This window comes from Sphaerodactylus townsendi, linkage group LG07, assembly GCF_021028975.2.
Source record: "Sphaerodactylus townsendi isolate TG3544 linkage group LG07, MPM_Stown_v2.3, whole genome shotgun sequence".
NCBI classification, from domain to species: Eukaryota; Metazoa; Chordata; class Lepidosauria; order Squamata; family Sphaerodactylidae; genus Sphaerodactylus; species Sphaerodactylus townsendi.
In genome coordinates, this window is record NC_059431.1 from 63,782,592 (window position 1) to 63,806,347 (window position 23,756).

General features: G+C 41.3%; 1 protein-coding gene across 5 annotated transcripts in view; it reads left to right on the forward strand.

Annotated features, from left to right (window-relative positions):
* Positions 1 to 23,756, forward strand: part of LYRM7 (LYR motif containing 7) — a 52,472-nt gene continuing 28,716 nt past the window's right edge. For 2 of the 5 annotated variants that reach the window (XR_007245007.1, XR_007245008.1), the window contains exons 1-6: positions 1 to 149; positions 2,131 to 2,203; positions 3,356 to 3,426; positions 5,833 to 5,914; positions 12,370 to 12,455; positions 20,551 to 20,671. Coding sequence is in view for 3 of the 5 variants with exons in the window: in XM_048502857.1 (XP_048358814.1) it covers positions 135 to 149; positions 2,131 to 2,203; positions 3,356 to 3,426; positions 5,833 to 5,914; positions 12,370 to 12,440 (312 nt within the window). In the remaining 2 variants the exon portion in view is untranslated. Of the gene's footprint in view, positions 150 to 2,130; positions 2,204 to 3,355; positions 3,427 to 5,832; positions 5,915 to 12,369; positions 12,473 to 13,063; positions 13,765 to 20,550; positions 21,314 to 23,756 lie in introns of those variants that run through there. The other 3 variants (XM_048502857.1, XM_048502856.1, XM_048502855.1) reach the window with 3 other exon arrangements.

Genomic DNA, 23,756 nt, shown 5'->3' on the forward strand with positions numbered 1-23,756 from the left:
CTAGGGGGGCTGAATACGAAAAGGCTTCCGATTTTTTTTTATTCATAAAGGAGTGCTGCTATTGGCTCGCGTTCAACGAGCGGCGCGCAGGGAGCGTGGTCTCATCTCTTCTGTTAGAGGAGTATTGCTGTGCAATGGGAAGTCGCGAGGTTAGTAGTGGAGGTGTGCGCTTACACAGAGTAGTATTTCGTGTTAGTGTGTGGTAGGAATAACCCTAATTTTAGAGGCTGTGAATGGTTTGTTGGGTAGGATTCAGGATAGGAAGAGAGTCAGTGTGGGTGTTCGACTAGGATCGGGTTTTAATATGGCATAATAGTTAGAGTGTTGCCTGGTATCTGAAAGATGTGAGTTCAAATGCTGACTCCGCCTTTAAACTCTGCTAGGTGATCTTGGGCTAGTTGCTCTCACCTTTGATTGAACTGTGTATGCTCTCCTGTGCTCCTTGGAGGAAGGTTAAGTTGAGCAAGACTAGGCAGAGTGATTTCTCTTTGAAGAGAGACTTACTAACATAATTTCTGCTTTACTTATCAAATGAATATGGTGTTAGCAAGGGCTGTAGTGTGTGTGCGTGCAGGAGGGAGACAAGACACTTTTGTGCAGGTGGGAGGACCTATTATACTTTGTTGATCCAGAGAGGTTGTGGCTCAGTTCCTGACCGTACTGTTATCATTGTGACTGTTTAACTCTTTAAGCATAAGTATGACAGGTTTGTCGAGTTTCTATGTATTGTTAATCTGTCTCATAGCAGGTCTGTAGAATATGGCCTGAAAGTAGATAAAGGAAGAGTTAAATGTTGTGACAATGTGATTTCAAAGAGGCTAAACATCTATAGTAGTGGGAATGGAATAATTTTATTACTGCCACAAGGCCAGTAAAAAGAAAACAAAAGCAGATTCAATTTATACATGTGTACAAAAATCCATAATGCGATACTCATACCCAAAAGAAGCATCAACTTACAACATTATTACTGTCACCATCATCTAGTACTGCTCCCTGTCTTAACATAGATCTGCGCTTATTATATACTAACATACAAAATTTGGCTACCTACAGAGATTTTTTTTTAAAAACCCAGTCTTCCAATAAAATTCTTGTAAGAGTTAAATCAGAGTCAACTGCGATTGGATTTGTATAATTAATTAACAGTGGTTGGAATAACAACATCCTTTCTCATGTGTGGATCTCACAATGCAGTAGGATGTGTGACATAGAGTCCACTTCTCCTGAATTGCAAACACATACACTCCTGGACCATGGAATTTTTTGAAATCTTCCTGCTAAATTGGCTGATGGAGAAGCATCAAAACGAGCCCTAGAAAAGGCCCAGTGAAATTTTGCAGATACAATATTAGATAAATAGGGGTATAAGTAGTGGGAGTGGTGCTCTCTGAATAATTTTTTTTCTGTCTTTCCTTTCTCATTAATATATGTATAACCTAAATATTTAATTATCTTCCTGAATCTGAGGTCAGGCAAAATAAAGGCAAGACTGAGAAATGTGTTTTATGATGCACTTGAAAGACCAAAGTGTTTAGAGGCCTGCAAAATAAAGAACAGAAAGTGCTGCTAATGCTGACCTTTGTTGGTGAGGGGTTACAGGTATTTGCATGCTGCCTATTTAGAAGAGAAATGTAATGTTGATAATTTCTTTAGCCAAAGTCATATACGAGCAGAACTTTGATCAGGGAAGATCTGTCTGTCACACTTGTATCCAGCCCTTTCTCTCCGAAGTTGCGTATATGGTTCTCCTTTGCTCCACATTATCTTTACAATAATCCTGTGAGGTTGGTTAGGCCAGGAGAGTGACTGGCCAAAGTTTTATGGAGGGTGGTGATATCAATCTTCGTCTTTCTGGTAGTTCAGTATTCTAACCAGTGCATCACACTGGTTCCTACATGATCTTCTGGAATTTAAATGCATAGAGTGCTGGGTTTGAAATGTGCGTTTTCAGTTCAACCATATATTCCTCAGATGTTCTTTGACAAGTCAACATAAACCTAAGTTTCCCATTTAATATTTAATATAGGAACAAGTTTTTGTGTACAAGTTTGGCCAAAATCTGTAATACTGGGATTATTAAAATGCAAGAACAATAATGCATTCTTTAATACTGTGCTGCATTTATAGGTTTTGAAGCTTTTCAAATTGCTGCACAGGACAAGACAAAATGTTTTCAAAAATGATCCAAGAACCCTAGAAGGTAAAGATTATTAGGCTTACCACATCTTTGTTCTTTTTTTCTGAACTTTGTCAAGCCCAAACATCTGTATTTGCCAGGATATTTCTTCCATTCCAACTGATTCCTTAACTGGATAGGTGCTGCTAAGAGCAACCACTTTGAGATTTCTGCAAAGGAAAGCTGTTCAAACAGGAAATAAGTGGAGAAACAGATCACATTTCAGTTTCCAATAGGAATATTAACTATTGCTACTCCAGATACAAATCACTTAGGCTCATTCCACACACGCAGAATAATGCACTTTCAAGCTGCTTTCAGGGCTCTTTGAAGCTGTGCGGAATGGCAAAAACAGTTGTGAAAGCAGCTTGAAAGTGCATTATTTTGCGTGTGCGGAATGAGCCATAGATAGAATTCATTGCTTTTGCTGAAAAATTTGGAGTTTTAAACATAAAAGGGTCTCTTGGAAATCCTAGTCTAGCACACTGACCACTGCACCACATTGTCTCTGTGAAAGTATTCACAGTGAGCCTTCTTGGTTATATCTTTATACTGTGTTTGTGCAGCAGAAACATATATATATGGTGAACCTTCTGTTTCTCTGTCATAGCCTTTTCTTTCCTAGGCACCTTGCCTGATTTAATGGAAATACCATTTTAAACTTGGTTAGTCCCTGTTTATAACTTGTAATGTCTGAATCTACATTGGTTGTCACATCAGTCATCCCATTCTTGACCTGCCTAGGATGTATATGTTGAATTCTAACTTGGTCTTTTTAACAACTGCTTTTTAATTGCATGACGTAGTTCCATCTCATAATGAAAGTGATGTTTGACATTAAGCCTGGAAAGAGCGGGAGACAAAGCAACGGTGTGTAGGAGAAACCCTTCATGCCAAGGAGGAGCTGGCAAGATGACCTGGGAAGACAATCATTTCAAGGGGCTTTTTAAACAAACAAACCATGCACCATATGTTGTAAATATATTCATGGGGAAACCAGTTTTATAATATGTTACCCCTCTCCTTAAGCATGTGTGGCTCTTGCAGTTGAATTGGGGTGATCGGATCAGTCATTCAAGTAATGCTATGAAGGTTTTCCTCCTCTTTGCAGCTTTTACTATATCTGCTAAGGGCAGATTAAACAAAAAAAATAACATATTTTCTCTCACTTTTCAGCCGCAAGACTTAGGATAAACGAAGAATTCAAAAATAACAAAGATGAGACTTCTTCGGAAAAAATAGCTGAGGTACTCCTCCTGTGACTCCTTTTTTGCCATACGACACATCTACACTATATTGGTTTAACTATCATAGTTCTGCTTTCCCACAAAGCAGCTTGGAAAAGGTTAGGGATTACAAGCAGAGAATGTTGAGGAGCATAATAAAAATTGCCCTGTAAAGGGAAAACCTCAGTGGTCAAACTGGTTTAAGCCAATTTTACGTCTTTAGAATGTGGCCTGATGGATGTGCCCTGAAAATACAGATGTTATACTGTTCACCAAGAAGACTAAAGCCTTTAAAATCCGAACTTTAGGACATGTGCTTCACGGTGGTTTTGGGTTGTGTTCTGCAGGTAAGAGGGAAAAAAATAATCCTAGGTGGCTGTGGAACATTCCCTTCCAACCTCATCCCAGTTGTCCTGACTTTAGTAGAAGTGGTAAGCTCTGTTTGATAGTGACAATATTGGTTTTTCTTTGGAAGTTCTCTTTAACAGCAGCCATGGGAGTGCAAGGACCTCAAAGGATTCCTTTACAGACCTTTGTAAAGGGTACCCTAGCATGTTAATCTGCATTTCTGCATAATTCAGCCCTTTGCTGATATTGTCTCTTGCTTGTTTCTAATTGGTATACAGTTTGAACTAATTGTTTCTGAGTAGTTTAATTCTTCATTACATTCATGAACACTATTGGAACTTAAACTGTCGATGGTCAGTAAAACAAATAAGGATCTTGTTAATTCCTTTCAGAAAATCTTGCCTGTTAAGTGATTTTTTTCTTTATGTACTGCTGAACATAGATGCCTGCTAACTGTGAAAGAAGAGTACTTACAGCCCAGTCTAAAGGAGGGGCAATAGTACGACATCAGGGGAGGGCATCATCGTGCTGCCTCCTAAAAGGCAATTGGTGGTATGGCACTGGGACAGAAGATGAAAACTTTTACTTCCCTGGGAAAGCCCATAGTGCAAAATGACTGAAACCACCTTTTTGGTGGCATTAAATCAGTACTGCTGGGAGGGGGTGTTTCCAGGCTGAAAGTGCATTGGGCAGCAGTTCTAGGGTAGGCATTTGCAGCAGTGCCCAGCCAGCACAGGGGCCAGCTTCTGTCTTTGGGCTGTTCAGCAGCTGGCTGCCAGAGTAAGTGCCCCAGCACCAGCATTTGTACTATTTTAAGTGGCACTGGTGGCACAGGCACCAGCACAACCCTTCCATCATTTCTAATTTGAGATCTTAGTGGCACACTTTTCTGACATTGCTTCTGAGATGTTTGGGGTGGGGGGTTCAGTTAAAATATATTTCATAGTTTCATTTCATGTTTCATATTGTTTGTAAACCAGGGACAATGCTTGTAGCAAAAACTTCCAATCTGTCCTTGTCTCCATTGTGAGGCTTTTTCCACTGATACTGTATGGCCTAGTTCAGAATCAGATACAGTGATGAGTTACTTGTAAACTTCTTTGCTTGAACATCTTGATAAAAAAAGAGTTTTCTTGTAAAACCTTTGCCGTGTTCATTAACACACATAAAAATAAAAATGCCTACATAGAAATGAAAATTGTTTGTCACAGAGGCTTGGATCTAACCATCAGTGATGTAAATTTTCTTCATATTCTTTCTCCTCCTCCAACAATCTTTTTTTACCCCCTCTGAAGGGCAATTCACAGGCATCATGAAACTCATGTGAACAAAAAGCCATACAAGTTGGAAGGGGGGAACTACATTGAAGAGGGAGGAAGGCAAAATCATTTCTCTTTCATCATCAGAGTTACTCTCTGTTGTTCATTCAGGTTCTGCAGCTCCGGGAATAATCTTTTGGGGTGTCAGAGGAGACTTATGGGGAAATCTGCTTGCATTCTGCTATGTGGTTCAATTCAGGTGACTGTCATTACAGCATTATACTTGTGTTGGCAGTCAAGGAACACCAGTAAACAGTGAATGAATGGCAGTCAAGGAACACCAGTAAACAGTGAATGAATGAAGCCATTTTGTCTGCTCTGGATGTTGTAGTATATTATTCATGTTCCCTACATAATTTGGCAAAATCGAAATTCCTTTTATTGATGAATACAATGTAAGCAGTAATCTTCCTGCATTTCCATATTAGAAGTAACATTTTGGGCTGCAATCCTGTGAATAAGTTCTAGATATTCTAAACAGCCTGTGCTGTGGAGCTCAGTTCTTCTTGTGTTAGCATTTCCATCTATGCAAGATCAATGGTTTTCCATGAGTTCTTGTGCAAACAAGTGCTAGTACAAGACGAAGCAAATTCTGCAGGTGAGGCTGCCCAGCACATGGAACTTGTTCATAGGAACTAAGCCTTAAATTTTCAAAAAAAAAAAAAGTAAAAAGTTTTACAGATTCAGCACTTCTGTTGTGCTTGGCAAATGTGGAGAATATTTTTTGAGAATAATTCTGTACTATTTCTTTTCTGAACAGCTTATGAAAATAGGTTCAGATGTAGAAGTTATACTTCGGACCTCTGTAATTCAGGGTGTTCATTCAGGTTCCAACAAACTATGTAAGTAGAGACATGCAGCAACTTAATTATATACTCTTTACTATTAAGGATTTTTTCCCATTTTGTTTTCAATACTGGAGATCTAGATTTTGTTCATATTTTCAGCAAGGCATTGACAGCTCAGAAAATGTTGGTTGTGTAATGAAATTAGTTTTGAGAACTTTTTAATAAGATATGCTACAGGCTGTGGTGATTTGGTATTGTAGGGCACATGGCACAGGAATGCAATCCTGACAGTCTATTGCACTTATACAGAATGTGCTTTTCCTAGTTCCACCTGCAAATACTGTCCTTCTAGGGTTATATATGCATGCTTTGAAGCTTAATTAGATGCTTCCACCCACGCAACATTGTTAGTATTTGTAGTTATTATTGGTAGTAGTGTATACTTGCTGTAATATTCTTTTATGTGTTCGTGAGATTTACATAACAACAAAGATTGAATGTGCATATTTGTTCTAGATTTCTAACCAGTTTAAGCACACATACATACACATATACAAATTACAGTCAAGCATGAAATGGACTCCAACTGCATTTTTCTAAGTCTACCTGCAGACTTTGTAGCACATTTTTGGAACCAGTAGACAATACTATTTTGAACTAATTCAGTATATGAGGCAGTGCCTTATGTCTTTCAAACTCCAGCTCTAGTTAGGGGTCATTATTTGTAGATATATAATCACCACAGGAAATCCTGTCTTCAGCCTTGTTCCAGTGGGTACAACTTGATTCTGCTCCAAGGAGCACCAGATCAGCCGAAAATAATGGCTGTACAGAGACATTTATTTAAAATGAAATGTTCTGCATTTGGCTGAAGACACGCAACCTAATTCTACACATACTTTTTCAGAAAGAGTTGCTAAGGTGATATATTTTTTAGTATATCTGATTAGGATTATGGGTTTAGAAAAATAATTGTTTTCTTCAGCTGAAGGGCATCTCCTTTGTTACCATTTTGTTACTCTTATTTATTTATGTGATTTGTACACTGGCCTTTCCCTTCCGGGCTCAGGGCGGTTTCCACGCTTTGCAATATTTAGTAATAAAAATAAATACAAAATATAAATACAGTTTTAAAATTTGGCAATTGTCTCTTTGTTCTAGAACTGAAAATACCCTTCTTCTGGAGGCAGAGGACATCTCAAGTGGGTGATTCCTCTATCCCTTCTCAGGAAAGCAGGAAAAGCTCATTCATCACTTTCTGTAGGAGTCTAGACGGCCATCTTCTCTCTAGTATTTTTCCTTTCTCAGTAGGGAGAGCTTGGTTTAGTCTAGGCTCGTACAATTTTTCTGTCTTTAATCTTTTTTCTTCTACCTCTAGTGTGTGTGTCAGTCCTTTTCTTCTTCTTTTGTCTCTCCTCCCCTCCTGGCCCCCTGGGAGAACAAGGAAGGAAAAAAGGGAGGACTTTTTGTCACCACAAGACCTCCCCGGCCACAAAGCGGCTTTTCCTGTGGCTTTTTTCCCACGCGCTGGCAGAATGGCAGCCAGGTCATTTTGCCCTCCCAGGGAGACTTTCAGCCATTCATCAGTGGAGGGCAACTGGGCCGCCATGGCAAGGTAAAGCAAAGCTCCCCAGCTCCCCCCGAGCAAGGAGTTCAGGCCCAGTCCAGAAGCCTCCAGTCAGACCGCAGCAGTGGCAGCTCAGCCCCGCACTCCAAGAGGCAATGGGCCTCAGGAGTCAGGATCTCTGCGTCCCCCCGAGGACACGACCATTCATGGTGGCTCCCCAGCTGGCACCAGCATCTCGTTTGGAGCTGTGGAGTGCCCGATCTCAGCTTCCCTCGGCTCAGAGATGGCAGAGTCGCCACACACTTCTCCTCATAGCAAGCAAGATCGTGAGGTGGAGGGGGAAGCGGGACAGCCAGTGGCGTGATCTGACTTACTCGCGAGTAACATGGAATTTTTGCAAAATGCTTCCCCAGCTGCCTTAGCAGAATTCTTTAGGCAAACCATGAGGGAGGAAATTCATCAGTATCACCTGGATAGGGAAATCCAGGGGGAAGTGACCATGTTCTAGGTCTCCCCATAGCCCCCAGTCTAGGAACTATAGATCTCGACATCAGGATTCCCTAAGTTTCCCTGGGGAGGAAGAATCCAGTGACATGGAAGAGTGGGGGAATATGACCACTTCTCTAATTCTGAGGACTTCCTAGCAGAAAAAAACTGATCAATCCCTGCGGTTTTTTAAACGGGAGGACCTGCAATTCCTTATAAACAAGACTGTAGTGACCTTGGATATGCAGGATTCTGAGGACGCAGAGGATCCCATGGCCCCTTCCACATCAGCTGCAAAGCCCATGAAGGGATGCCCCAGGGGCAACAAGGACTATTTCCCTCAGGAAGATAGCAAGAGTAATTTTTTCCCATAGCCAGAATCCTTTGAGCATCGTATTAGGAGGGGATGGACCAATTCCACTTATAACAAGGGTTTGCCTCCCTCCTTCAAAAAGCTTTATACAGTTCCTGAATATGTTCATGGGATGCTGCAGATTCCCCCAGTCGATGCCCCTGGGCAGCGTTGCACTCGGGAGACCTGGTCTCCAAGGACTGGGGAGGTAATATCAAGGACTCAGTTGATAAACGTTCAGATGCCGTCCTCCTTAGGTCCCATGAGTGGCTTGTCTCAACCATTAAGGCCCTCGCCCCATCTTCCACGTTGGCCAGAGCAACCATGGTATGGCTCAGAAGGATCGTCAAAATGCTCCCCCCGCAAGGAGCAGGGGATCAAAGAGGAGGTGGAGAGAGTCCTACTAGGGACTTCTTGGCAGATGCTACGTTTAATGCCCTCATGCTAGTGGCATGTGCCATGCCCTCCACAGTGGTGGGCAGGCGTAATGCCTGGCTGTGTCCCTGGCAGGCAGACCTCACTCGAAGTCCATGGTGGCTTTCTACTCCTTCCACGGGAGAACGTTATTTGGCAGGGATCTGGAACATGTCTTAGTACAGACCAGGGAAAAAAAGAAGACAGTGCCCAGGTTTGTCAGGCAAAAATGCCCCCCAGGTCCTCCTAGGCCCACTTTCAGATCCCATTGAGTTCTTCCTAGGGCGCCCAGGGATGGCGGACGCTCATCCTGGCATCCTCAGGGGTCCGTCCACGGAAGATCCAGTTTTCATCCCTTCAGCACACCTGGGAAGCCCTTTGGGGCTGGCAGAGCACTGAGGCAATGACTATCATCTGCTTCCGGTCGCCGGCCGCCTACAACATTTCCAAGACCAGTGGACAGGCGAGCATGTCGACCTATGGACCAGAGAGGCTGTCTATCGGTTACGTTCTGGAGTTCATGCACCTCCTCAGACAGCGGTTTCTTGCACATCCCCTGACCTGACCCAACAAAACCCAAAGGACAGTGGCGGCGATCCGTCACCTGCTCGTGAACAGAACCATAGAGCCGGTCCCAATCTCGGAAAAATTCTCGGGAGTCTACTCCCATTTCTTCACTATTCCCAAGAGAAATGGCAATTGGAGATCAATACTCAATCTACAATACATCAACAAATACATCAAACTACCCATGTTTCACATGGAGACCCATAGTTCCATCGCGGAGATCTTTTGCCATGGGGACTTCATTACATCTTTGTACCTGATGGAGGCTTATCTCCACATTCCCATCAATCAAGCTCAGAAGAGACACCTCCACTTTGCAATTGGAAAACAACATTTCCAATATTGGGCACTTCTCTTCAATCTGGCCACAGCCCCAAGAGCCTTTTCCAAGGTACTCTTGGCTCGGATTATTCTGCTGTGTCAACAGGGAATCCACATCCACCCCTACCTGGATGTCCTGCTGATCTGATCCAGGTCCCCAAAACAGGCTCTCCGGGATGTAGAACAGGTACAGTATGTTCTCCAGTGCATGGCTTCTTTATCAACCACAACAAGAGTCCAGAGAATGGAGCGCCTGGGTGTGGTCATAGACTCCATCAAGGACTAATTGTTCATCCCAAGGGACAAGATATTAAAGATTCAGCAACAGGTGTCAGCGGTCCTATTGAATCAGCGTGTACCACTGCTCCAGCTTGCCAGTCTGATGGGTCTGTTTATATCTGTAATAGACCTGACCCAGTGGTGCCGCCTTCATGCCTGACCCTTTGAGGGGGACATCATGTTAAAGAGGGTCAAACTCCTTTCAGTACCTGTACCTTTGTGCACCAAACTCCGCTGGTGACTATTCACAGATGCCAGCCTCCAAGGGTAGGGGTCCTCCCTTCACAGCTGATTTGTACAGGAAGAGTGGTCCCTGGAAGAAGCCTCACTACCAATCAACATATTGGAGATAAGGGCAATATTCCTGGCTCTGCAGCACTTCCAGCCAGTGATCCATCAGCAGCATCCTGGTGTGGACAGACAACACATCAGCCAAAATGTATCTAAACAACCAGGGAGGTTCCAGGTCCTTGAGATTCCATCGGGAAGCGACTAGGATTCTCTCCTGGGCAGAACAACAGATCTTATCCATACAGGTAGAGCACATCCAGGGCACTGTTAATACCAGAGCAGACTGGTTGAGTTGCCAAAAGGTATTAGAGTCAGAGTGGAAACTTAGTCCTTCCACATTCCAGTTGATTTGCCAGACGTTTGGCAATCCAGAGATGGACCTCTTCGTATCATCAGAGAACTCCCAGCTTTTTACCTTCGTGACTAGATACTACCACCTGAGAGCTTTTGCAACCGATGCCCTCATCTCCCAGTGGCCAGGCATTCTTTCCACCGTTTTCCATGATTTCGTAACTACTGAAGAAGATTGCAGCAGAGAGCGCAACAGTCACCTTGGTTGCTCCACACTGGCCGGGGCATCTCTGGTTCTCAACTATCCAGGAGATGTCGGTGGCGATGCCCTTACATCTCCCAATCATTCCGGGCTTGCTATCCCAGGGAACCAGCTGGCATCCAAACCCAGAATGGCTCAGTCTGACCGCATGGCTCTTGAGCAGCGCAGATTGATACAGAAAGGGTACTATGAGAGACTTGTCGTCGATCTACCACCAACATTTACAATTTGCCTTGGAAATCTTTTGTCCAGTGGTGTAGACAAAAACAAAATTCCCTTCCCTGGGAAACATCCCGGACTTCCTCCAGGAGGGATTTGACACCGGGCTCCGCAGCACAACCTTTAGATGCCAGGTGGTGGCATGGGCTTGGTATGAGAATAGAACACTGTACTGAACCCATTGAAGGAAAGACAGAGTATAAATGTATGAGCAAATATGGGTAGCTCATTGGATCTTGGTAGCTAAACTGGGTTGTCCCTAGTTAGTATGTGGATGGGAGATCAGGGTCATGATGTTGTAACCAGCAGTGGAAAACCATCTCTGAATGTCTCTTGCCTTGAAAACCCTTTTGGGTTGCCGTAAGTCAGCTGTGACATGCCGCAAAAAAGTGAACACAGAGAAGGTTTGGAAAATACCAATGTAGTCCTATCTCTGAAATCAAGTATCTTTGACTATTACTTGAGTAGAGGATGGTATAGAGACTCTGTCAGCCTGAGATTAATGGAAGCAAACTGGGATGTAGTGCTTTCCAAACTGTTGACCCATCTTTAACTCTGATTTGGACCATGCAACTTGCTTTTAGAACTATCACATATGTATTAGTATTTTTACTTCCCTGCTTGCTCTGTGTGTTTCTCTTTATCTGCTATTGCCTTTTTTCTCATCTCTTTAAAAAAAACTGGAAAGAAAAATGATTGTGTCCTACACTTAGTCAGTGAGTTCTCTATTTGAAGGCTTTGGGGAAATGGTATTGCTTATTTTGCACTGAACTTTATATCCACACCTTTGCAAAGATTCCTGGGCATTTTTGTTTGTACATTACCCCCTTCTTCCAAAAAACTAGTGCTAGTATATTGAGAATAGTTGCTAGGATAGCAGTTCTGCATACAGACTGTACAAGTTATCTGGCAGCCTTGAAAAATAGAGTTCTCAGCTATACTCCATTCAACATAAAGGTCTAAGTGCAGTTGTGCATGCAGTGGCAGAAGTTGCAGCACAAGTGCAGTTTAAAATAGTGTGGATTCTCTGTTGCTGTCCCTTATTTAAGCACCGTTTTTGAGAAACCGCTCAGTCATCCAAAATTTGTCTAACTGTCCTTATCTCCCTCTTCCACAAAATCTATATAATGCAGATAGATAAAACTCTAGAACAAAGTGCAAAGATATCAATTGAAGGTACTCGTTTAGCGGTTTTAAAGATTTGCCCTCCATTTTTTTTCAGAATGATGTCACTAGATTGCTCACTATTTTCTGATTATCTTTATTACATTCCAGAAATATATTGATTTATTCCTGATAGCAGAATTTTTTTTTCCACAGTGGTGTTTGGTTTAGATAACTAATTTTGGTCAAATTAATGTCTGGTTTTCATTTATTGGTAGCATTAATAGAAAAAACATCTTTCTAAAAAAAAGAGTACCAGTAAGTAAAATCTTACTTGTAATATCCTTTTCTTTCAGTGCTGATACCAAGGAAAGAGCTGCTTCTAGACAATATTCCCTTCTGCGACCCACCAACACCCAAGTTGTGAATGAGAGAGAATAAAGTTAGTTGTTACAGTCATGTGATTTCTTTTAATGAAACAAAGATTGTAATATTCTGAACCAAATCCCTTAAAACATTTTTTTGTATTTGTGATTGGGCTAAATGCAGGAAATATTGAATATTATTGATGACCTCAAAAAATAATTCTGCTTTATTTTTTTAGGTTTGTAATAATATTTTTGAAGTAGTCAAAACATTTGTGAAGCCCATTTCATAACATTAATCCTTCATATAAAAATATTGCTTTTCCACACATACTGCAAATCTGCAATGTTGATTTTTCCCGCCGCCCTCCAATTTACTTCAGAAAGTGTAAAACTTGTATTTTGGAAGTTCAAAATTTTATAATTGAGCTTAAGGTATTTGGAAAAGATGATACAAAATCAAAACAAATGGTCAATCTTCCCTGTTTTCTTATTGTCTATGGACATTAAAAGTTTTAGGTTGTTTGTTTTAAACATTTATGCTTGAGGAAAGGAGTATTTTTGTCAAAAGTAAGCAAGATCGCTCCTTTTCCCTCTCCCCATCTTTCAAGCTAAATTTAAGGGAGGAACTATATATTAGATGTAGCTCCATGATTCTTCTTTAAGACATTTTCTTTTTTTGTAGAATGCAGATGCTGAAGATATCATCTGAATCAAAAGACTGATATGGAGCAGATGGGAGCAAATGGCTTATTAATTTTCACCCCTTTTTTGTCAAAAATCATTTCCCACCCTTACCCATGAGCTACTTCTATTGGGAAAATATATCATATCAATATATTTGCCCTTATAGGGCCAAAATCTGCTGGGGAGAGGAGAAAGGTGAATTTTAGTGAGAAAAAAAATCAACATGAGGAGAAAGGGTCCTTCTGTCCCACAATCCTATATCAGTCCATTCACACTGCTGAACACATGAAGTTTCTTTGCACTGAGTCAGACCATTCTATATCAGATTCTGTATTGGTTCTCCAGGATCTCCTACTACTGGAGGTTCTACAGGTTGAACCTAGCACCATGGCCCCATCCTATTTAAGAACAGAACTTCAGGACTACAAGTAATATGTGAGTCTGTTCTAAGGCTTGGTATAGATGATCATTTTTGCATAGCTATAGCTGGGACAATAACTAATAACAATACAACTATACAGCCCTAATGAACAGTGAAGAGGGCATCTCAAAGTAAGAAAAGCCTTTCCCCCTAATATACTTCAATGGATTTCTGACCTGAGCTCAAGAAATATAGTATCTGTTCAATATCATTGTCAAGGGCTGCTTTTCAATACACTATTTTTCTACAATACTAGAGCATGGAAGGTGCATTGTTCATATAACTCTGGAGTGGCTAATGAAGTATCGCTTTGTGCGTCTAATACCACATACATACGTTGGGCTTGATGCGGTGAAGCTTTTGAGTAAACATCTGCGAGACAAATCGGATGGCAAGTCACATTATCTTTTTTTGTTCCATACATGGTAGTGCATGTAAGCTGTTGCCGTTCTGTCCTCCTTTAGTTTGTGATGGTTTCTCCAGGATGGTTTCTGCCTCTTTGGTCTCTTTCTTTGGTAACTGAAGTGGTTTTGTCGCGATGTAATGCTGAACAATAATGCTGTTCACTGGAGCATTCTTGGCAGCTTACCTGTCTTTTGCATCCGTTGGTCCTCTGGTTCTTGAAAGCGCAACATTTAAAACACAGTCTCTGTTGCTTTATGTAGGACAGGTGCTCTTCATAAGGCATTTCTCTGAACTCTTTGCAGTCATTGAGGTTGTGCAATTTTTTATGAACTGGACACCTAATTTCCAATGGCTTACTTGAGAATTGTTTAACTGAGTTTGTATTTGTCTCTGTCTTCCTAACCATAACTTGAGGTTTACCTATAAGCTGTTGGAGCGACGTCTGCTCTTCTCTAACACCTTGGTACAAAGAAGGGAATCCTGTTTGAGGATCATTTCTTTCTTTAGCCATTCTTGATATAAATCTTACAAGATATGAATATGGTGGATACCTTTGCTGATGGTTCTCTTTGTAATTAAAAACTTCTTTACCCCATTGCTCTTTCCTTCGGGAAGGGCAACTTGTCGATAACTTCTCTTTGAGTCAAATGCTGATCCAAACATGCAAGTCCTGGCAGCTCGGGGTTTTCTTTTGCAGACTCCATCTCTGAAAGCAGATCTGTCAAATCCCACAGTTTCTTGCAATCTTTCATTTACCAAAAGTTTGGGGAAAGGATTTTTAAGCCTTTGTAGAAGTGAAGCTTCTATTTCTGAAGATGCTCCATATCTTTTCGTCCTAATCTACTCCATGCTTTCGTTCTAAAGCCATGTGAGGGGTTTCTTAAATGTGCTGCATAGACTCTTCTTATTTCGCTGTGATGTTGTTCCCCAACCAAGCTATAAGCAAGGTCAGCTCTTCCTCGACATCTAGTTTCAGGTCTTTGAGAGCTCTCTGGAATGTAATTTTCCAAAGTAAGTAGTCTTCTGGCTTATCAGAAAACTTCTGAATGCCTCTGTCTGCTAAATCTCTTCTAGGATTTCTGGAAAAGGGTAGCTTTCAAAACATCTGACAAATTTGGGATGTCAGGTTGCATAATGGGATTTGTTGCCTGATGATCACGGAGTAGAGTATAACTGTGAAGCTGATACTCCAGGTACAACTGTGTCTTCAAGGAGACTTCTGCTCTGTCTAAAACTGTAGAGTCGAAATTGGGCATCCCAACTGGATTTGTAAAGGTTTTCCTCCCTCATTCTGTTCATTTTGCTAACTGACTTTGCTTGTTGATTACTTAGGGCAGCTCCTTTGTGGTACTGTCTGCTGACTCACCACTACTGGTGCAACCATGCTATGCTGTGGTTGGAACTGGACCATGGATTGCTGCACTCTGGACATCTGGGACATTAGTTCTGCTGATTCTGCAGCTGCCAGATGTTCTTTCACTCTGAATTCTTCGAATCAGCAGTCACTTCTCCAAAGTTGGATGACTGTTGGATTAAATAGGAAGATACCTTCATCATAGGGTCTTCTTCCTCCTATTTCCTCAGAGCGGAAGGTAAATAAACTCTCTTTAAGGCCTTGCTCCAAAAACTTGAGCTCTCGTTATCAGCTTTTCTGCCTTTGCTCTTTGTTTTAGTGTTGACAAGGCTGCTTCTACTTTTGCTTGTCGAGCCTCTTCCTGAGCTTTCAACTGGGCTTGATGATATTGCCTGATGGGCTGCTTCCTGGGCTTTTAACTGTGCCTGACGAGCCGCTTCCTGGGCTTTTAACTGTGCCTGACGAGCTGCTTCCTGGGCTCTCAAGTGAGCTTGTTCTTCAATGATTTCTTCTTTTTCGTTTTAAAGAAATCTACCTTGTTTCACAGCCGCCCGCTGCATCAGCTTTAGCTTCCAGGATCTTCATTTCCATAGCCACTCTTTGGGAAAGCGACAAGAGGCACTGCTATAATTTGAGCCTGACTTAGTGCTTCTTGTTCTGTGGGATATGTGGGAAGAGCCCGAGGTTTTAGTTGCAGATTTACTGCCACACTTGCTTGGCACTTCAGGTGTAACCTTTCTTGGAATGTGAGGTGACATTCCTCTTCCTATTCCCTCTGCATAGGGATGATGCAGTGTCTACAGTTGTTTTGGTGGATTGTTCTTCTTCGCGTGCTGGATCTCTGATTGTTGACTTGCTTGCAACCCTGCAACTTGCTGGATAAACCACACATAATGTTGTTAAAGAAGGTTGCCTTTTCTCTCTGATCCTTCTCCATCTTTGTCTTGATATTCAAGGCTTCTGATGTATTCATACGCTCTAGGAGGGAAATCGTATCTCTTAGCTGACCTTTCCATAAAGGTTACCGTTGTTGTAAGGTCTCTTTACAACTTAATATTTCTTCTTCTTGTACAAGGCATTTTGCTTGCTTGTACAACTTGCTAGGAGGTCTTGCCACGCCTTAGAGCATTTGAGCTGCAATACATTCACCTGATCTTGCAAAGATGCTAACATTTTGGTAGTGGGCTTTTTATTTCTAGCATTGCTTTGTGAAATAGAGCTTGTTGGCTCTGAGTGAGTTTCTTCTCTTTCTTGCATTGCGGTGCTCCTAGCGAAGACTTCAACTTTCCTATGCCCAGCTTCTTTAGGGCTTATAGGAACCAATCTCTCTCTTCTGCCAGTGCTCCTAGCAAAGAAGACTTCAACTTTCCTATGCCCAGCTTCTTTAGGGCTTATAGGAACCAATCTCTCTCTTCTGCCAGTGCTCCTAGCAAAGAAGACTTCAACTTTCCTATGCCCAGCCTCTTTAGGGCTTATAGGAACCAATCTCTTACTGTTGCGAGGCAGACTTTCTTTGTTCCTTTACTGCAAAGGCTCCCTGCCTTGCTTCTCACCGACTGAAACTTTCAATTCGGCCTTTTGGAAACTGGAAACATTCAAGTTAGACTTTCTCTGTGCAAGTTAGACTGTTCTGCTCCCCAGGTGGTTATTTAGGTGCCTGCGCCCGGCCAAAGCAGAATGTAAGACTCACTGACTCAGTTAACAGTTCAATACTTAAAGCTTTAATTGTAACAATGTTGACAGACCCTGACTCCTCCCGGGTCTAACTAAATAAAGGTTACTTTGTTGCAGAAACTTTCTGGAGTCTGGAATTTATTGTAAATACTGTGAGACTATAACATCTATAACTGTTTAACTTAAATACTGTGAATCTATAACATCTTTGACTGTCTAACTTGTTGCTGTCACCCAGCTTCCGTTGGCACCTAACTGCTTCTGTCACCCAGCTTCCGTTGGCCCCCAACTGCCAAATCAGACAGGTTGCTGGGTAATAACTGCCGTAGAACACCAGCCCTAGGGCTTCTTAAAGGGACAGAACTAAATTCGGTTCCCTCCCACTGAATACTGTACAAAACATAGCTAAACCCATACTAACTGTGGGGAAACTAAAGGGGAAATAAACAAAGGCTCTGTGGGGGCATGACAATAGCAGGGATCAAGAGCTTTGCGCTGTGCTCAAAAGAAGTTGGTTTTCCAGATCATATAGTCTGGTCTTTAGACGGTGATAGATCTCTGTTGCGGTAAGCATATTCAGAGACTCCCATGAAAAACCCAAGATTTTTTTTCTCAATATGGAACCACCATTTCAAAAGCTGGAGCTCCCTCATTTCTAGCAAGGTTAAACTTTCCGGGTCTGAACAGAAACATAAATGTTATATAGCCCATGCCCTAGTTTCTAGTAAATGCTGTAAGTCTTCATATACATAACAGACAAATTTGTACCCAGAGTTATGATTATGTACACAACCTTCAAAAGGGACAATTGCTAATGCACAGGAAAAGGAAATTTTGTGATGAATCCAACCTAACACATCTCAGAATCAGTTTGAAGGCATGTTCTGCAGCACTGGTGGTAGAAGGACAATTGAAGATTTCCTTCATTATTGCATCTGTTCAATTTTAAAGAGTAGGGCCCATCTCCCACCACCCCCTGAAGCAAAGTTCACCAAACCTGGGTGTTCTTTCCAGGGTGGTCTCCTGAAGCCACCCTGAAAGTGTGGTTCCTCTACCTTGAAAAATGTGCACCCTGCTTACACACCCAGAAATTCCCCATTGGCTACAATGAAGCCAGATCAGATCAGAGAATCTGCCAAGCTCTTGAGCAAGTTCTGTGGTGCAAAAAAATAATTGTTTTTTCCCACCATAAACTTCAATGGGGCTTTGTGTTATGCCCAGCTGGCTCTGTGCTGGAGATTTTATTGGGGGCTCTGGTGGGGGTTTTGTTCTAGGTAGGGGCACCAAATTTCCTGCAGGGCTGCTGGTGAGTCTCCTCAAAGTAACCAGTCACCATTGCTGAAGTTTGGATGGCTGGGAACTCATTCTGTGGGTACCAGTTTTATCTTCAATTAAGTGCCCACAGCATTTGTCCTTCCCAACCAACTTCAACTAAGTTGGCTGTTTCCTTTCAGGAGACTCACCAGTAGCCCTGTAGGAAATTTGGTGCCCCTATCCAGAGCAAGATCCTCACCAGAGCCCTCCTCCAAATAAAATCTTTACCACAGAGCCAGCTGAGCATAACAGCAAGCCTCACCCCATCCCATACCTCCCACTGCTTCAAATGGAGGGGAGAAAGCGACATTTTTCCTTCCAGAAGAACAGTAGTGGCACACTCTTCCTTCCCTAATGCCTTCTACACCCTCAGCAACATCTCCACCTCTTAAAATGAAGCCACTGTACAACAACAAAACCTAATGAACTAGGTACATCACAGCAACCTTAAACTATCCAGAGACACTGTCTGGCAGAACACATCAAGCCAGGTGGCACATTTGCCAGCCCTGACTCCTACCAAACTATCCATGGCACTACACCACAGCAACAGAAACACAATCCCCTCCAAACCCCTCTAAACTGAAGTGGAGAGGCCACAGACCTGCCCAGCCCACATCAAGACCTACCAGGAAAACAAACAGAACCCACTTGTACAGAAAAGGTAAACCTACAAGATAAACTCCTACATTCCTTCTTGGTGACCTTGGGCTAGTCACAGTTGTCTCAGAACTCTCTCAGCCCCACCGTTCACAATATGTCTGTTGTGGGGAGGGGAAGGAAAAGGAGCTCTGAGTCTCCTTACAGGAGAGAAAGATGTGATATAAATCCAAATTGTTGTTCTTCTAAACAGTTTGGAATGAAAGCAATTTAACAACAGTAAAACAAGGGAAAATCACAATCTTTCTTTAAGTAAGGCCTAACCTCTCCCCCCTACCCCACACACAAAAAACCCCACCTGAACCAAAACAAAGAAAATGTTGCTAGCAGCACAGAAACAACAGTAAAACAATTGAACAAATCACGAATTAAATTGTAAGAATCCTTGGCCTTTTGGGCCTATGCCCTTAACTCCCCTCCCCTCCCCTCCAAAAATAACAGCAGGAAAGCAATGAACTTTTAGCTGTTAGTAAGATCAAATGTTTTTTTAAAACTTGGTTGGTTACATTAACATTTAAAACTTGGTTGGTTAAATTAAAATAACCCTTCGACATCTCTCTAGGCAGGTCTCCTCTGCAGGGCTGGTGTGTCCCAGGAAGGCAGGCTCTAACCAGTTCCCAAATAGAGGGAGGACCAGTTCAAGACTCTCTTTAACTGTCTCTCTACCTCTGGAGTCTCTGGCACAGAATGGGCTGGGTAGTAACCTGTCCAGCACTGCAATTTACACTTTTGGGCCAGCCAGTCAGGCAACCCAAATGGAGTTTGAATATCCCAGAGAATGAAAATCATCCCTGAGTGTATGAAATATTGTATTATAAAACCTGCCATGCAAGCAAGTGAATAATATCTATCCTGTTAGCCAGAGTTTTTTTTTTTAAATTGACCTGGCTTATATGTGTGTGTATATACATTGTTCATTTCTGTGTAGCTGAATATTTTGCTTGGATTAATGCCATCAACTGAGATATAATTACAGTGTTGCTCATGGCTGCTGTTTTGATGCTGTTGCTGCTATAATATTCTTGTGGGTTTGTTTTATATTGTTGTATTATGTGCATTTTGCATGTACATTACTTTGAAGACCGCTAATGGGGTATACAATTTTAAAATAAACAATTGAAGAATTCAGGACCAACATTCTATGTTAGAAAAAATTTCTGGCACATAAATTAAAGCATAGGTAGTGCATAAACAATCCCATATTCTTAGCTATTGATAACATTTAGCTCTAAATATTGAATTTATAAAATTGATATTACCAAACGTTAATTTTCCCCCAAATAAGCTCTTTTAATTTAGCTTTTAGTATCTGTTCGCAAAAATCACTGGGTACGATAAAAAGTTTGAAAAATCTTACTGATGCCTGCAGCAGGTGGTGCTGTTCCATAGTATATTAAGGAAACAAGCTCAGAAATAAGTTTGGCTGAAGCTATATCCTGTGTGTGTTGACTTGAAAGAGAATCCTATTTTTGCTAGTGGAGCGTACTTCCCAGAGAGGCCTTAGAGCTTTAATTCCACAATTCCACAATAATATAAATGAATAAATAATTGTTATTTTTAGTCTGTCAATATAGTGAATTTAATTATGCAAAGTGAAGCGTTAATCTTGTTGTGTTTTACCTGCTTAATGTTTTTGCCATCTGTACCTTTGGAACAGGTATAACTGCAATAGGTGTTGCACCTTTCTGAGAAAGAAGATAGTAGCTATGCTGAGAAGGTTGATTTCGAGAGCCTTGAATCCAAAAGCTTTGGTGCTGATCTGTGAACTCTGATAAGTGGTAAGGTCACAAAGAGCAGCTAAAATTCTTCTTTCACCGTATTCTGTGATACTATATTGTTATGTGCTGTGAGTGCTTGAATTTTAATATTTATAATCTGCCTTTCTCACAGGGACCAAAGGCGGAATGTACATAATGAGTCAGTACAGTTTAAAAAGTGGGGCATTCAGTAGCTAGTGTTTTAGGACTTCTAGGAAGAACTGAAGCTCAGTATAAATGTTAATATCACTCATCAAGTGGTACATAAAAACAATAATAGGATCCTGCTTGCATCAAGCTATACACAGTAGCATTGACCACAGTTTCCTAATCATTTATCCAAGAAAGTTTGTGAACCATTTTGTACAGTGCAACCCTATTATTTACACAGAAAAGCCCTCTTGAATAGTTCTGTTTTCTATTCTATGTTGAAATGCAGTCCAACAAACTAAAAGGACTACTCAATGCACACTGGGTAAAATGCGTATATGTTACAGGTTAATTTGAAATGTCTGGGAAATGTGCATAAATACCAGCATTGTTTACATTTTCTGGGCAGTGTGAAGTGTATGTGTACACACTGCATCAATAAAGGGATTTCATATTTGGCAATACATTTTCAGTTTTTAATCTGTATTGAATATTTGGGTGTGTGGTTATTTTATACATCCTCCTTGATCTGAGATTGCAAATGCCTCAACAGACCAGATGATCGGGAGCAACAGCCGCAGAAGGCCATTGCGTTCACATCCTACATGTGAGCTCCCCAAGGCACCTGGTGGGCCACTGCAAGTAGCAGAGAGCTGGACTAGATGGACTTTGGTCTGATCCAGCTGGCTTGTTCTTATGTTCTTATACATATTCCAATTATATAACCTGTTTTCTACTTGAGCATTAAGCAAAATCATGCTGGTAAATATTTTACAACACACAAGCAGCAATAGAAATAAAAGCCCAAGAGGCAATTAAACCATAATTAAAATAACAGGAATAATATAGTTGTAACTTGTCACAAAAAAAAAAAAGACAAGCCCAGCACCAGGCAGATAAGTCAATGGAAAGGCATTCCGTAGAGGAGACACTTCAACTGAAAAGACTCTATCCTGGTGGCTGCCCACCTCACTAAAGATGGCAGAGCGTGAAGCAGAAAATTTTTAAAGCTCAGATTTATGGGAACAGGTGCTACCCTGGTCCCACACAAGGTTTCAAAGGCCAATACCTGCCTCTTGAATTGACCCCAGAACAAACAGCTGGAGGGTGATACTTTTTAAGCATAAGTTATTTAATTGCCTTTAATAATTATTATGCTGTACTATAATTGAGTTCATAGGTGTGGCTTCACACTGCTGTTTTCTATTATTTTTTCAGCTGGTTTGATCTGTTGATAAAGTCAGCACAATTGGTTAGGAGCAGAGCAGAGAATGATTTGATCATTGGGTTGTTCATAGCTTTTCCTTACCATGTGTTTCCAAAATGAGTACCTGGAATAATTGTCACCTCTGTTCATGACACCAATAAAATGTAAATATTTTTATCCTTTGAAACCAGCTGCCAAATATATGTTCTCTTCTAGTGCTTGATGTGTGCATTGAGGGACCAGTGAAAATTCATAATGCTGTTCTTCATAAACTGTAAAATGCAGGTTTCCAGGCTGGAGTAATGAAAAACTATTAAGCTTCCCTCTGTCTTGGCTCAAAGACAAAAGTTGCAGAACTTCTAGAACATTGCTTTTCATGGGTATCCACTTTTATTCCTGCTAATATTTTTTTGTACACTGCTAGATTGGTATCATTCTTATTCACTGCTCTGCTTACATCATATTAGATCTGTAAATAACGTACTTTAATTTTCAGTGCTGCCAGTTCCTTACATTTCCTTTGTAAAATGGGAAAAAAATATTGACACTGGAAACCTAAAAATAAAGCCAACCAACCAACCTTTGCAGGAAAAGCAGAGTCCTCCATTTCCTTGTATGAAGCAACTCTTTCCAAAAGATTTCCTATTGCTTACCATAAAAACAATGGTTGACTCAGTTATGATGAATGAAAAAATATATAGTCCTGATAATGATTAAATGCTGGTGTAGTCTTATTTTGGGAAAGTTGACAAATATTTCTTTAATCAACAAAAGGAAGAATCCCCTTGAATGCTGTCCTTCGCAAGACCAAAGGGAGTTTTAAGTATATGACTGTGTACTTGGGCAGTCCCCATTCCCTGTGTACTTAGCACAGCCCTTGTTTTATAGACTTGTGATCCCTTCAGTCCTTAGGCTAAAAATTAATTCAACTGCATCTGTGAAGGATGGAGTTGAAGCCATTCAGGTGTAGATTATGCAAGTTCTGGACATCACCTGCCTGGCTGTGGTAGTGACAGTTTGATCTTAATTTGTCATCTTTTGAATTGCATTGGTTCCTATGTGTTATCTATGTGTGTGAATTTATGCTAATGGACTATCTCCTCACAATGTGTCTCCTGCATCTTAAGAGGGTTATAGGCTTAAGGAAGACCATGTCCAGGCTCTTAAAATGGGAGACTGATCAAAGCAATGCTCTGAAGTTTGATGTATAATGACTTTCAAACAATATTAGATCAACAGTGGAATTTTAAACTCTTTAGAAGGGTAAGACACTTCTAAATCCACTAAATCCAAGTCAGTGGATTCAGAAAGGTGTATGGTTGCACAGCCTAGTTAGAAGTTTCTACAATTTCATGCATTTTCTTTCCAGGACTATTTGTCTATCCCTATAAAGTTGCCCTGCATCCTTTCATATTCAGGAATCATTATAACAGGAATAGTAACCATGAATTTGTATCATACGTAGGGTGGGATTATCAACACTGACTTCACAGTACTAGGGTACTCCAGTGGGACAGAAACATCACACTAATTCTTTCAAGTGTAAACCATACCCACCATATAATACTAATTTAGAATTGGACACGAGTGCCACTTGTACAGGGCTGGAACTATTTCCAGCTCAAAATGTGCACAAAAGTAAGTTAGAGTGTAAACACTGAGGCTAAAGGCAGCTTCTATGAACCCAGCTAAAAAGCATCCAATGTATCATTGAAAGGGTAAACATGTGAGGGTGAGGAGGCTGGGAGT